The 16,430-nt window shown below is 44.4% G+C and overlaps 1 protein-coding gene across 1 annotated transcript; it reads left to right on the top strand.

Annotated features, from left to right (window-relative positions):
- The first annotated feature begins 4,839 nt into the window (after nucleotides 1–4,839).
- Nucleotides 4,840–11,978, top strand: TEX26 (testis expressed 26). The gene is made up of 6 exons (XM_065423668.1): nucleotides 4,840–4,913; nucleotides 5,215–5,377; nucleotides 6,918–7,074; nucleotides 8,394–8,570; nucleotides 11,133–11,294; nucleotides 11,724–11,978. Exons 1-6 carry the CDS (start codon nucleotides 4,840–4,842, stop codon nucleotides 11,837–11,839), a joined length of 849 nt encoding a protein of 282 aa, XP_065279740.1. The 3' UTR covers nucleotides 11,840–11,978.
- Nucleotides 11,979–16,430: the final 4,452 nt, after the last annotated feature.

Here is a 16,430-nt window from a genome sequence, read left to right as displayed (position 1 = left end):
CCGGGGAACGTCAAGGGCGGGTCACATGGTTGGTTACCTGAGGCCAGGGCAGTAGAGTTTGAACTGATGACCAGAGTGGCTAGAACAGGCATTGTGGGATACTGCCGAATACTTCTGGAGGCCAGTCACAGCGCATTGGGCGGCGCAATACACGGTATTCCTCTCGGGGAGGTGGAGTACATGCAGCGCTGCAGCCACGGAGATACAGCGCTGCAAATGCCTTGCCAGTGTGGACGGGGAGTGAGTTATAGCACTGGGGGCGGCTTTATTGCACTGTAACTCTCAAGTGTAGCCAAGACCAGGGCTACACTAGACTTATATTGGTATAAGTACATCGCTCTGGAGTGCGAAAAATCCACACCCTTGAGCAATGTAGTTATACTGACCTAAGCCTTGGAGGAGACAGCGCTATGTCAGTGAGAAAGCTTCTCCTGTTGGGCTGGTCTACACTGGGGGGGGAGAGGGTCGATGTAAGATACGTCACTTCAGCTACGGGAATAGCATAGCTGAAGTCGACGTATCTTATTTCGACTTACCTCGGGTCCTCACAGCGCGGGATCGACGGTCGCGGCTCCCCCGTCGACTCCGCTACCGCCACTTGCTCCGGTGGAGTTCCGGAATCGACGGGGAGCACATTCGGGGATCGATATATCGCGTCTAGACGAGACGCGATATATCGATCCCCGATAGGTCAATTACTACCCGCCGATTCGGGGGGTAGCTACCGATTCGGCGGGTAGTCTGGATGTACCCGTTGACATGGCTACCGCCTCTCTGGGAGGTGGATTACCTATGCCAACGAAGACACTCTCCCATTGGCTTAGGTATGTCTTCACTTAAGTGCTATAGTGGCATCGCCAAAAGGTTTTAAGTGTAGACCTAACAGGTGCTGGCTTCCTCTGGCTCCCTGGGGGTGCTCAACCCCCCGATCCCTGCCCAGCCCTGCCTTTTCCCACCCCCACTCCACTCCATCTCTTCCCACCCAGTTCTCCCCCCTCCTCCTGCATGCAGTGGAACAGCTGATCTTGGCAGGCGGGAGGCACTGAGGGAGAGGAGGAGTTGATCGGCGGCTTGATGGGAGGCACCCAGGGAGGGGGGGAGCTGGCTGCTGGTGGGTGCTAAGCACCCGCTATTTTTTTTTTTTCCACAGAGTCGGCATCTATGGGGAGCATTATTGTCAATTTAGGATGAAATAGGCAGGGCCAGCTCCAGGCACCAGCTTGGCAAGCAGGTGCTTGAGGCGGCCACTCCGCAGAGGGGCGGCAGGTCCGGCTATTCGGCGGACGGTTCCTCACTCCCGCTCGGAGCGAAGGACCTTCCGCCGAATTGCCGCCGCAGATCGCAATCGCGGCTTTTTTTTTTTGGCTGCTTGGGGCGGCCAAAACCCTGGAGCCGGCCCTGGAAATAGGAACTGCAGAGAGGCTTCTGCAGCTGCGGCGCTAGCTGTGGCTCTCGCCAGGGAAGCCCGGTCACCGGAGGGGCTCGAGGCAAGAAGGGCTGAGTCGGGTGGGCGGGAACGTTTCCCACTGTTCACCTCGGCCCGTTCCTACCCCTGCAGCCCGCCGAGGGCCCGCGGATCCCCGCTTCCCCCCCAAGCCAGGCCGCCGCGAGCAGGGCAGCGGCAGCTGAAAACGTCCGAGAGGCTCGCGCCGTAGCTGCCCCACGCCGGGCTCTATGGGCGAGACCCGGGCCCGCCAATGGGACATAACGCCCCGCTCCCCTCCCCCCGGGTGCCCGCTGTGACCCGCCCCTGCCCCGTCACAATCACCAGACGGGCGCTAGGGGCAACCGGGCGGCGTCCCGCGCTAACAGCTCCCAGCGGCCCGGCCCTCGCCCGCGGCAGGGAGCGGCTCCCCCTGGCCCCCGCTGACTCTGGGCCTCGGCCCCCGCTGCCGAACGGGCTGGAGCCGCCGGGGGGAAGCGCCTCTTGCCGACCCCACACGGCGCCGCGGGGCGGGCGGCGGAGACCCGCCCTTCCCCCCATCAACGGGGCCGCGGCCGCCCAGGACCCCCGCGGCAGACCCCGCCCCGGCTCCCCGGCCCCGGCTCCGGCTCCGGCTCCGCCAGGTGAGACCCGCCCCACGGGCGCAGGCAGCAGAGCCCAGACGCAGTGAGCTGCGCATGCGCCGTAGCAATAAAGAAGCGTCTGCTCGGGGTCCTCGGCTGTTGCCAGAGTCCCCTGCAGGGGCTGGGAGCCGGCAGAGGGGCGTGGCCAACCAGCGAGGGCTGAAGGTAATAGGAGCCCTGGGTAGGGTTGCCAGGTGTCTGGTTTTCCACCAGAACGGAGGGAGGGATGGATGATGGTGTGGGCGGGGCCTCGGGGCAGGGGGCAGGGAAAGGGTATTTGGTTTTCTGTAAATAGTAAGTTGGCAACCCTAGCAGCAGGGCAACCAGAGGAGGGTACAAGGCGGTGGGGTGGGGGGATTGAGGGCCAGGCAGAAGGAATATGGGGCTGCCCCAAGGAAATGCTGCCATCAGCAAATGCGCCCTAGTGAGTTGGGCTGGGCTGTGGGTAGCAATCTGTGCTGGTGCAGCTGGCCCCTCCTCGCCATTCCTCCCTGTGCTGACCTGAGAAAGAGTTCTTTGTGGCTCAAAAGCTTGAACCTGGCACCGGTCCAATAAAAGCTGTTACCTCACCCACCTTATCTCTCTCATATCTTTGGACCAAGATGGTTACAGTAATACTGCACAGGGCAGATTAGCACGTTCCTGCTGCTGCAATTGGAAGAGCACAAAGTCCCCCAGGAACCAAAGTCCATCATGGATCTCGCCACCTTCCCTTCCAAGTGCATGCCTTCTACCTGTCTTCTCAAATATAAGCACATAGCAACAAATTCATAGAACTTCCCTTAACAAATAAAACTCAGCTTGGAAAAGAGGAGACTAAGGGGGGATATGATAGAGGTATATAAAATCATGAGTGATGTTGTGACGTTGTGCAGTCTACATGGCTTTATAAAAACTTGATAATAAGTCAATATAATGTAACTGGGATAGTTTTAGAGAAAATACGGTAATAAGTGAATGTAACGTGACTGGGATATGCTTCATGCAAAAGGTCTCTTGTAAGGTATCATTACAAAGCTTATAATCTACTGAGTATGATCATCTGATTTGTATAAATGTACCACTCTTGTATCTAAAACTAGAAATATAAAATGTAACTCTGAGGGCCTATTGTAATTATGTAAAGTGTGGGCCATTAATGATGGTTTGGAATCTTGATGACTACCATTAACCAGGACCATTGTCTGCAGATGGCTGTTTACCTGTGAGTCTCCCTGTATATGTGTGTGCTGGCAAGTGAGTAATGAAGTCTTGCAGTGACATGTGATCATGTCACCTGAACTGGAATCCATCTTTAACCTGGTGCTTTTCCAGTGAGGGGGGGGGTGGAAACCCAGAGGGACAAAGGGTTCCCGCCTTATGCAAAAGATATATAAAGGGGTGGAAGAGAACAGAGAGGGAGAGGAGCCATCACGGAGAATCCCCTAGATAACACCTAAGCTGGAACAAGAGCTGTACCAGGGGAAAGAATTGTGCCCAGGCCTGGAAGGTGTCCAGTCTGAGAAAAGCTTACTGAAGCATCTCTGAGGGTGAGATTATCTGTATTTAGTTTGATTAGGCATAGATTTGCGCATTTTATTTTATTTTGCTTGTGACTTACTTTGTTCTGTCTGTTACTACTTTGAACCACTTAAATCCTACTGTCTGTATTTAATAAAATCACTTTTTATTTAGTAATTTACTCAGAGTATGTATTAATACCTGGGGGAGCAAACAACTGTGCATATCTCTCTATCAGTGTTATAGAGGGTGAACAATTTAAACTTTATGCAGGGTAAAACGGATTTATCTGGGTTTAGACCCCATTGGGAGTTGGGCATCTGAGTGCTAAAGACAAGCACACTCCTGTGAGCTGTTTTTGGGTAAACTTGCAGCTTTGGGACAAGTGATTCAGACCTTGGGTCTGTGTTGAAGTGGACTGGAGTGTCTAATTCAGCAAGACAGGGTGCTGGAGTCCTGAGCTGGCAGGGAAAACAGAAGCAGGGGTAGTCTTTGCACATTAGGTGGCAGCTCCCAAGGGGGTTTCTGTGATCCAACCCGTCACAGATGTGGAGAAAGTGAAAAAGGAAAAGTTATTTACTTGTTCCCATAATATAAGAACTAGGGGCCACCAAATGAAATTAATGGCCAACAGGTTTAAAATAAAGAAAAGGAAGTTCTTCTTCACACAGCGCACAGTCAACCTGTGGAACTCCTTGCCTGAGGAGGTTGTGAAGGCTAGGACTATAACACGGTTTAAAAGAGAACTGGATAAATTCATGGAGGTTAAGTCCATTAATAGCTATTAGCCAGGATGGATAAGGAATGGTGTCCCTAGCCTCTGTTGTCAGAGGGTGGAGATGGATGGCAGGAGAGAGATCACTTGATCATTACCTGTTAGGTTCACTCCCTCTGAAGCAGTACTGTAGCTAGAGCTCAGGCTTTTTTACCATCAGTGTCACCAGACCCTACTTTAAGCATGCTGTTTTATTATGGTAGCAGCTAGAGGCCCTAACACCATTGTGCTAGATGATGTGCAAACATGTAATACAAAGGAAAGGAAAGGAAAGCACATCAGTTGCTGTGGTTGACTCCAGCTGATTCAATTGAGAGGGAATTCTCTATGGCCACAAATGGTCCTGAGTTATTTTGTGTGTATAACTTTGTGAAATTGCTTATCCATAGTTTCTTACATCTGAATGATTTATTTGAATAGTCACAAAGATAGGATAAACAGCATTCTGTATTTATCACATTTATTACTGGTACAATATGTTTTTAGGAGACAAAATAATGTGGGATCCATATGAAACTACAGTGAAACATGAATACCCATATAGAGCACCAGTGGAGACTGAAGCAGTACGGTAAGATAATATTGGCTAGATTAATGCTAACTCTTCTGCTAGTTTTGTTTTTGTGATGTATTGAAAACCTGTGTTCATGTCCAGATGAGTAACTGTTGAGTTACAGTGGGCACTTGGTAAAAATAAAACCAAACAGATTTAATCTATGATAGTATGTGACTTTACCCCAGTGTTTGCAGTACTTACAATAGGAAATACATTTACCACAGTATTTGCAGTATTACAGGTGGTAAATGATAGATGCTGCTTTTATACTTTGTGTCTCTATTTCTAACTGCAATTTCTGATGCATTTTTTATAGTCCCAGAACAGCAAAAGGACACGTGAATCCATACCAACTTAGTGATCCTATTGGCTTTAATACTTACAGAGAAGAGTTCTGTTGGAAACCATATTCCAAGGCAGAACCTATAATGACTGGCTCTTCATCAGGAACAAGGAGAAACAATCCTCATCCCAGTCAAGTAAGGAATGCTATAGCATTCTCCCTCATTTATGGTTGCTTAGGAAAGGTACTGTGGTAGGGCTTAATATTTTGTTTCTGATATAAAGTTTATGGCGCTGTAGTTTTGGAGCACGCCACTGAATGGGGTGCCAGTAGAAGCACTTAGCAACAAGAAACTTTGAAGAGGTGGGTATTATTCTGACTCTGGGATTTGGTAGTTGAAGAAAACAACATCATTCACTAATATGTTTACAGTGTAAAAGAACAATGTCAGGTCTCTTCTATAAGTACTATCTTGGGCAGATATTATTTGGGAGGTTTGGTGGCTCTTCTAATGGTGATGCAGTCTCTGCTCCGTTTTGGGCTGCAGCTACTCCATAGCAGACCAACCATATTATTCCTTCCGTTCAGCAAACTCTGTTGTGTATCACCATCTTCTGTAGATGGTCTCCATTTCTTCATGTATGTCCAGAATATTCAGCCCTTAGCATTTACATCTTTCTATCATTTCCATCCTTTTTTTCAGAACAGTTCCACAATGGTCTGAAAAGAAAAATAAAGACTCATATTTAAATACTGCCCATCTCAAAGGATCCCAAAGCATTTTACAGACCATAAGCACATACCCACACTAATCACTTCATCCACCTGTGATATACAGCAGTGCACAGTGCTATTACCCAATGTGTATGACAGGAAGGGACAAACGTATCCAGCTGCTGAGTATTTGAGGAGCAGAATGTAATTACTAGCCAGATTGGAATTTGGCCTGAGGTTCACATCCCTGCTTTTGTGTTAAGAGCCAGGGGCTCTTTTTCTCCATTTTCAGCTTGTTTACTTTGGGCATTTGACAGCATTTTGGATCAGGCTCTTTAGCTTATAGTCAATTTCACGGTTTCCTCTTTTTTGTTAGTTTCCTCGGCTGTTTGTGTGTCTCTCTTACACAGCAACTAGGGAGAGAGAGGCATTATAAAAAATAGGAAAAATATGATTATAAGCCCCCCAAAATTGGTTAGGGGTTTTGGGAGAAGAAGTACCTGAAACTATTGTAAATTCATTTTTATTTTGTAATTGGCTGACTAGTTTTCAAGTTGATGTGTCCCTTTTCAAAACTGGCAGCATATAACTGGTGCTTACTATGAACACTACTTGAAACTTCTCATATGGTAGAATTATTGTGGTTAATATACAACAAAAGAGAGAGGCTGGTCCAGTGACTATGGCATTGGTCTAGGATGTGGTTCCATTTCCTGCTCTGCCATGGACTTCCTGTGTAACCTTGTGCAAATCACTTAGCCTTTCCGTGCCTCAGTTTCCCATCTGTAGAATGGGGATAACCCCTAATAATAATGTTTGAAGGAGAAATAGATTAAAGATTATGAAGCATTTCAAGATCTACTGATGAAAAGTGCTATATAAGAAATAGGCATTATTATTACTGAGCTTCAAATTATATCTTACTCTGTGGGAGCTGGCTGAATACAATCTAATTTACTGTACATGTGATGCTCTAATTGTAGCCATGCAGATCTACAAAATCCCACTCTTTGTGTTATTAGAGTTTCATGATTTGGAAGGTGCCTCGAGAAGAAAAAGCGCAGCCCTCCAACAGTTTTTCACCCTGGACACAGCCTATTTCTAAACAAGAGGTCGAGGAAGCAATCAGAGCACAGTTCAACTCTACCTATAATGGAGATTATTTAGGATTACCACAGGGTGAGGGCAATGATTTCTCTCTCTTCTTTTAAAATGGTCCATTAAGGGTCCATTAAGACACTGAGGCACAGTGCTGTGGTAATGTCGAGGACAGAGCAGAGGCACATTGCCCCAGCAGGGGCTCCTGGAGGCATTGTGTCTCAGGCAGAAACTCTCTCTCTGGGAGTATAAAGGAAGTGTGGACCACAGGGTGCAGCATGTACGTTCTCCCCATTCCATCCCAGCTAAACTGGGGCAGACGGATGGCAGGGTCAGGGCCTCACCCGGAACCCAGCTAACCCCTTTCTTCCCATCTCCTCCCTTTTTCCTCCCTTTTTCACATGCTTCTGGCGTTTATCCTTGTAGATCACGGTACCTCTAAGCCTCCCAGTATCCCAGTAGGTTATGGCTAAAAGTACAAAGCTGTTACTACTTTATTGAAGACAACTAACTGAAGCTTCATCCCTGGTTCCACTGTTCAGTGCTTCCTCATTGTCCCCTTGACAATCTCTCTTTCTGTGGGGCCCACTGAAATAAATGGAAAGGCTTCCATTCACATGAATGGACTTTGGGCAAGGTCCTAACACATCTTGGAAGTAAAGCACCTGTTGACTCAGAAATTTAGTGCCAGTCTGTTGCAATCTTATCTCCCTCACCACACATCCAGCCTTTCAACTCTTTCCATCTGTAGTGAGGCGCCAACATGGCTGATTAGTAGAGCAAGTCAGAAGATGAGGGGCTTTTTTCATATAGAAAATTTCAACCAAAAAGAAATGCTGCCTTGGTGCCTCATGGGAGTTGTAGTTTTGGTGCTTCATGCTCCTGTTCTCCTCTATAGGCCAGGCTCCCTGGTTAAACTACAACTCTCATAATGCAGCATGGTCTCCCCTTTGCTGAGGGTAGGGCATGCATCATGGGAGATGTGGTCCTGTTGGGTAGGCTGGTCCAAGAGGAGAATGGGAGCGCGTGGCACCCAAACCACAACCCCATGAGGTACTATGGTGGCATTTTAGACTCAAAACATGCAGGTTTTTGATTGGGAACCAAATTTTTTTTTAAGTTCTTGAGCATTCAGTTTGTCAATAACAACTTGTAATTTTCCATGGAAGCAGATCCTTTTCATTTAGATGAAAGCCCAATTTTCAGTTTAAAAAAAAAAAAAAAAAAAAAAAAGATTTGCCAGAAAAATTTTGACTGGCTCTACTGGTTAGCTTCCTGTTGTTTACTTCTGACACACACATACACACGCCCCTCCCTTCCTCCCTCCCTCCCTCCTGTTTCATTGAGAAGAAGATATTTTATTGTACCATAAAACTGACACTATTTTTTAACTTCTCCAGGTTTACAAATTAAAGATACTATTCCTGTGCCTCCTGACTGGAAAAAAATAATCCCACATCCTCCAGCAACTGAGTTTAGGCATCATTACCAGGCCCCAGCCCGCATCCATGACTTCATGGACTTTTCCTGGAAATATGGATGTAATGCAAACAGGCATATTCCAGCAAAAGGAGTTGGTAAGAATATATTTGTTTTTAAAACCTTAAATAAGTAAAATATTGTGAACTGATGAAAATCATGGCTTCAGCTCTTTACATGGCATATCTGAGAAATCAGATTCTTTTGAAATCATGTCAACTATTAAATTAGTTCTTCAGTAGTCTCTGGTCACTTCTACTTATGTAACTGATTAGTGATGTCTGAAGGTTTCCTGTGACAGGAGGAAATGAGCCTGTTTCTTTATGAGAGTCCAGCATGAGCTTTGCACCATGGAGTAATTTTACACATAGAAGTGCAAATGTGCTTTTTATTTGCTTATCTCTGCTCCTATTGACGTCAAAGGGACCTGAGTGCTCTTGCAAATCCCACCACAAGAACTCTGATCACCAATATTTGACATGCACGGACATGTCAGGATGGGAAAACCTGGGCTGCTGACCCCTTGCATTGGAAAGTCTGCTGGGAGTTGGGGGCACAGTGATGCAATCCCTCATCCACTGCGGGGAGAGGTTCAGAGCTTGCCAGTGCCACACAAAAATTGGTCAAAGCCAACCCAGAAATGGTCAGGGCCAGCCCATTGGGAAATAAACTTGATTTCATGCATCTTCCAGGCAGCCTTTGCCACCCTGGGGAGTTGCTGTTCAGCTAAGTGCTGATTTTTCAACAAGGCATTGAGAAAACTGGAAGATGGTGCTGTTTAAAGAAGATATAGAGCTAGGTGTCTATCTAGGTTCTTATATGACCTTCATCATTGTATCTGAGCACCTTTCACTCATTAATGGGTTTTATCCTCACAACACTCACAACACTGTTAAATAGGGAAGCATTTCCCCCCATTTTACAGATGGGAAATGGAGGCACAGGGTAGATTAAGTGATTTGCCCACAGTTACACAAAAAGTCTGTAACTGAGCCAGGAACTGCCCTCAGGTCTAGTCCTAGTCCATGCCTTAGTCCTCCTTCCTACTACAGGTGCCATCTGTGTTCTGCTGGCACTTCAGCCTGTGTTGTCTCCCCATCTCTCTCATTGGCTTCCTATTGGTGCTGAAATAATATGAGGAGAGGCTGAGCCCAAGGGAAGCCCACAGATTGGGGGATCTAGAGAGGGAGGTATAATTACCCATAATGACTCTTGGGTTGGTCTAAAGATATGCACCAGAGCCAGTTTAAGGCATTTCAGATCTCTCTTGCAGCTTCCTGGAGGTGGCACAGGAATATTTGTTGATCAGAGGTATGAAATACTGCAGAGAAGTCCAGAAGGATGTGTATGTCTCAGTACCATGGCCAAGCTGAAGCCTGACTGAGAGAAAATTCAAAATACTGTGTTGCCCACTCAATTTAAGGCACCCCGCCTATACTCTACCGAGGGCTCAAGGCATGACCTAATCAATTTAGGCACTCCCACCCTTTCCCTTCCGAGAGCTCAGGGTGTAAGGCACCTATCCTTACCCACGGGGCTCAGGAAGAAACCTGGTCAATTTAAGTACCTGCCCCTTCCCTCAGGGCTCTACGGGTCTGCGGAACCTTTTCCCAGCGAAAGAGCCTTACACAGTTGTGCTCTAAACATCTATTTATTAGAAACACATATACCAAGCAAATCGCTTGTGCTCACCACTCCCAATATACTGACAAATTTCACCCAATGGCCAGTCAGAATTCATTCATCTGGGGGTTCCCGGCGATGCCTCTCCACGTCACAGTCGTGCAGAGGGATCAGTGTTCTAGCATCTTGATGTTGCACTGCAATCTGGAAATGGTTCCTAAAGAGCATTGTTTTTCATTTACATTATATAGGTAAAACTAGCTACCTCCTTCAAATTTACTAAACCTATCACATTATCCCATACTCCTAAATAACAAAGTTTTTAACCAATTACACACTGGCTCCTATGTGTCCTCCTTCCTGCCCAAGTTTTTTACATTTATCTTTCATGCCCAAATTGTAGCTTAGTTGTGACCTTCTCTATTTGTCCAGATAGTCAGCATAAAATGCTGGTCAGAGCTTATTTTACCATTTGTTGAGTCTCTTTCTGTATCCTTTCTAATTTCCAAGCGTCTTTACAACCTCGGTGGTTATAACTCTCCTTAGGGACATTCCTGAGGTGTGGGTGCTTTATCAGTAGCAGGAACATTCCTTTTTCAGTGTTACTGGTGAACTCCCTGAGTTTCACCCAAGGCTGGTTCAGCATGGGGGAGGGGAGGTGAGTCGATCAGGTCTCAGGCCTACAACTGGTAGCTAAAGCTGGGTATAGACTGGATTCCAAACAAACGCTATCCCAAGCTAACTACACAGAGCATTATTATTATTATTATTATTTATATACTATCATAGATATTAATGGTGCTTTACAATACAGATAAGGCTTCCCTTTCCTTAAGGCACTTAGATGTACTCTTAAGGTGCTAATTCTGCAATAAGATATGAAGGGACTGATTCTATTGAAGGAAAAGGACCTCAATTAAAATGAGAAGAACAGAAGGAGACTACAGTACAAGGAAGAAGAGGGGAAAGATGAAGGGGAGGATTATAGGGTTATGCCTGGTTTCACTCAAATGTTCCTACCTGGTTTACCTTTACAGTTCCTACCGTGACATTTTCTCACATCCAGAACCAAGAAAACATTAAACAGATGACCACGTACCAAAGAGATTTTGGGAAAGAATATTTCAATATCATATCAATTTTAAATTCTCTGGATCCAGAACAAGTTAATAAGTACATTGAAAGAGCTCCAAAGCAAGGTAGGGTACTATGCTAAGATACAATTTAATCCATCCTGTGTAAATTATCATGCACGCAGTCACTGGTGAAACACAAGCTATGAAACTTTCTGAATACTGCACTCTTCACACTTGTTGGAAAGGTAGAAAAATCATCTCTCTCTTTCCTGCAGGGGAGGGTGAACCTTGAGCCCCTTGTCCCTACTGGAGGAATTACTAGGAAACAGAGATTTTTCCCTCCCCTACACACAAATATGTAGGAGAGAATTGTCTGTGCTCCTATAAAAACAGTATCTTAAAAGTGCAGTGGTTGTTGTATCCTCACTCAGAATTTGTAAATGAAATTTTTATATAAAATAAACTATCCCAATGTTCATCGTTCCTGGAATTTATTGCACTTGACAGCTTGAGATTCAAATTAACTCTCTTGTTTTTTAATTGTATTGACAGAGAGAGCAATTCTTCAGCACTTTCTTAACACAGTTTGTGGGAGCCAGAGTGAGAAATTCAGAAGGACTTCACCCTCAAAGAAACTATCATCTGACAAACTATCTGAATGCAAATGATACCCAACAATCCAAAAGGAGAAAGGCCTCCAGAATCCGGCTGGTGCTGAATGAGTGGCGTAATTGTAACCTATAATGTCTTTGTGTTCTGTGTATGTGTGATGAATAATTTGCAAAACCCTGTTTTAAAATAATAAAGGCTGTTGTGCTGCTACCTCATCAAATAGGGTGCTGCCTTTGAGAGCAATAGAATGTTAAAAGGGATTTATGTTTTGTCATTTCTGTACTGTAAATTCCAGCAAAACATTTATTCCTGGCTCAGAAGATCATGTAAGTATGTTGTCAGTCAAAGATGTCATGTACTCTAATTATGATTGTTGCTTTGTAGGGGTAAATGAAATAACATCTCCCTCGAATTTAATCCACAAACCCAAGATTCAGCATTAGGGCTAAACTCTTGATTTTTAAATATTTTCCCCGTGGCCAACTGCAGTCTTACCTGAATGACATCCCACTATTGACGGACCAGAAGGCCAATACAGCAGATTTTAAGTAGTCAGCCAGCTTGTAAGCCCATCCTTCAAGTAAGCCAGCCCTAAATCCCAAGTCTACCATCTCTCAAGTCTGCCAGCTGACTCAGGCTAAGGGGCTGTTTAATTGCGGTGTAGACGTTTGGCTCTGGGACCTTCCCACCTTGCAGAGTCCTAGAGCCCAGGTGCCAGCCCAAGCCTGAATGTCCATACAGCAATTAAACAATGCCTTAGCCTGAGCCCCACAAGCCCAAGTCAACTGGAAGAGGCCAGCTGTAGGTGTCTAACTGCACTGTAGACATAGCCCAAGTGGTCAATGAACATCCACCTCTACCCCCCACAACAGAGTAGCTGCATGAGCACCTACAGCTGCGAGAGGCTCTCCCCAGAATGGAAATATTGTTTAAAAATTAGTGTCAGCCCTATAAGAAGCAACACCCTGTATGTTCACTGAACCTACAGCTCTTGATGCATGTTAACTCCATTAAGAATTGGATTAAGAAGTCAATTTTAATTATTTTAGCTCACTGATTCAGCAGCTGTTAATTTCTCCAATCTACTTTTACCCTAAACCTAACCCCCCCACACACACATTTTAATTCTAAACATAAGATTTTTATTATACTGAAAATCCTTCTAAAAAATTATATTATTTCTTATACCTTGAATTTATCAAAAATTAATCAGATGGTTTATCTGCAGACAAATCCCAGATTTTGTGAAGCTGGCCTCTTTACAAGTGCTACTCAAAACCTGATCACTCTTGGAGTTCATGTGTTTACATTTTTCTAATTAAAGGATCCTCCATCAATAGTCACTCCTCTTCTAGATGAGGAATGTGTCTTGAGATAGGCGACTTGGAACAGCCACTGACTTCACTATACTTTGTCTATCTACCATTTAAAGTACCAATCCTCTAAGGACAAGTTAGTATGTGCATGTAACTATGTATGTGAGTAGTGTGTGACTACTCTAACCATGTTCCAGACTAGTTTGTAGGAAGAAACCCTGCTACGTACAGGACCAGGAGACATTAAACAAGTGGGTTTGTTTGGAAGATGGGCCTCATTAACCTGCCACTTAGGGAACTGCTGTTCTTGGGTGAGTGGGGTCTTGCCAGACCACCCACACCCTATTCTGCCCACCCACAAGAAAGGCCTTCAGCCTAGATAGCCGTTTGTTTTGGTTCACTGGCCGTTCCAATCAGTTATTCACACAGCTCTAGCGAAGAGACCCAGTGACTATGTGACTCTTCTGGCCTAACGTGGTACACAGAGGCTGTATTGCTTGAAATGGATACTAGTGCTCCATCCCATGCCCTTGTGCTTGGAAGGAGGATGTCAGTCTGTGCAATCACTGTGCAGTTGTCTTGCACAACGTCCAGATGGTTGCAGGCAGGGACCCAATAATTACTGAAAGATTAAGAAAAGAAAATGAAGATGTCTTACCTATTAATAGTTAAATAGTGGTAGCTGCTAATACACTGAAATGAGCTTTTGAAGCAAACAGCAAATCAGCAGTATTATCAGATACTTTACTTCCAAGAGTCTTATAAGGCTTGTAGTCATTGCTTGTGAATGGGCTGGAAGACGTGGATGATCACAGTAATATGGCTAAGGGTCACAGAATAATGTCTCATTCAGAAATTTAATATAATTGACACTGAGGTGACCATGTAACACTAGACTTGAGGCAATATCTCATATGCTGAAGGAAGGAAAGTACATCAGTGAGAGCATTAAAAGCTACACTCAGAGCAAACACACACAAAGAAAAACAAGGCCCTTATTTCTATGGTTGGTACATATGTACTAGCAGCAGAGATGGTGAATTTATATCCAATATAAAGTTATGTATGGGTGGTCATGTAACTGAAAAAAGAGGCTGTCATTTTGTTTGCTGTATACTTAACCTTGAAATATATAAGAGGTCTCTGCTTGCTGCAGTTGTGGTTATGAGGCACTTACTATTGTGTGTTTTAATTTTGATGCAAAGTGTTTCTGAGAGAGTGATTTTTTGTGCTCTCATGAAGACTTTATATTTGTTCTCACTCTGTATTTCCTTAATCTGAAAGAAGTAATCTGGACTGAAAATACCTGTTTTGTTCTTTGTGTGCTGGAGAACACAACAAAACAGGGGATTTTGAGTTCCCTTAACTAGTTCTTAAAAGTCACTAGTTTATCTTCCATGCATTTGATGGTCTTTTACTAAAGAACTGTACTTTTTGCCTCTCTAAATGTTTTGCCTTTCTAAATAAAGTATCTTGACTGAGTATTTTTTTGGAAAACTGACTGTTATTACAAGAATTCATATGAACAAATTATGTGGTACTTATTACACTTGATCAGATGGACAGTACACTGCAGCATAACTTTATGGGGAATTCCTGCATCAGAGGAGTTCATTTTATTGTGATTTTCTGGTAAGACTCTATAATACTTGTTTGAAATGCTGTACAGTTCCAAAGGTAATGTATTGGCACTTCTCAAGCCTAGAAGGAAGGCAGATGACTCAAAGGACTATCATCCAAACACTTTGATCAGCATAACTTTTAAACTGTTTGAGAGACTGGTACTTAAATGACTATTGCCTTTAATTGCCCCACAGTTACCTCATTACCAGGAAGGGTTCCAACCAGGCCATAATGCTGAGGATCAGCTGATTAGACTGACATCTTTTATTTGACGCATGCATGTGACACACTGTACTTCACGTTCATCACTTTTATATGGTTATGATATATTTTGTACAAAGTATACCTTTGAAAACTCATTTATAAACTCATAATCTGCTGAATATTATTATCCTGTTGAAATGTGTGTAACAACACTGCATGTGAAATTATGAGATTTTGCTATATGATTGTTACTGAAATATGTTGCAATTCTGGATAACACTCATAAGCCAATTCCTCAGAGACAAAGCCACACTGGCATGCCAGCAAAGTGCTAAATAGCCATTATGTGCTTAATCAGGGATTCGCCAGCAGGGGAGTTGTAAAGAAGAAATTTACAGTTCACTGGAAGGACAGTTGGCAGTTCATATACACCATGGAACTGCCTGACCCCATGATCCAGCAAAGGTGCCTCTAGACACCTCTCCTCCCCCATCCCTATGGATAACAGCAAGATCCCTTGAAAGACATCATTAAACTAGGGGAAGTGGTCCTCTGGAGGTTTTTCCAGCCAGTACAGACTGTTGAAAGCTTTGGGGTGAGAGAAAACTTTTTGCTTTTGCATTTATTAGCCTTTGTAAAGTTTAGGAATTAGCTTGCAAGTTTATTTTTTTATTTCTTTTGTAACCAACTCTGACTTTTATGCCTTTTCACTTGTAAATCACTTAAAATCTATCTTTTTCAAGTTAATAAACTTGGTTTACTGTTTTATCTAAAACAGTGAATTTGGATTGAAGTGTTTGGGAAGCCTCCACTTGAGACAACTAAGCTGGTGCATATTTATTACCCTTTGTTGGAATGATGGCGTAATATATGAGCTTGTATGCTCCAGTGGGCTACTGAATGGTACAAGATGCACATTTTTGGGGGGCAAGACGGACTGAGGGATATGCTGGTGTCACCCTGTATTTATTCATGGCTGGCTGGGCATAGCATTCATGTACTCAGCTGGGAGCGACTTTGCATGCTGGTGGTTGAAAGATCAGAGGCTGGAGAGGTTTGCTGTTCATTAGCAAAGCAATGTAAAAGGCATCCCAGGCATCTAAGGGGACACAGAAGATCAGATTGCACCCTGGGGAATTTCACAATGCAGTGTTGTTGTAGCCATGTCAATCCCAGGATATTAGAGAGACAAGGTGGGTGAGATAATATCTTTTACTTGGCCAACCTCTGTTGGTGAGAAGGACAAGCTTTCAATCTTACACAGAGCTCTTCTTCAGGTCTGGGAAACCAGATGATCAGACCTGAAGAAGAGCTCTGTGTAAGCTCAAAAGCTTGTCTCTCTCTCACCAACAGAAGTTGGTCCAATAAAAGATATTATCTCATCCACCTTGTCTCTCTAATATCATGTATTTGAGACAGGACAGAAGGCGGGCATTGTTTTTTGTGGATTTTTTTTTTTTTTTGGCATATGACAGTTTGGCACAGTGGACTAGTCCTAAAATTA

This window comes from Emys orbicularis, chromosome 1 (genome assembly GCF_028017835.1).
Source record: "Emys orbicularis isolate rEmyOrb1 chromosome 1, rEmyOrb1.hap1, whole genome shotgun sequence".
Taxonomy (NCBI): domain Eukaryota; kingdom Metazoa; phylum Chordata; order Testudines; family Emydidae; genus Emys; species Emys orbicularis.
Note: the sequence above shows the minus strand (reverse complement) of the source record. Positions and strands in the feature narration are given on the sequence as shown.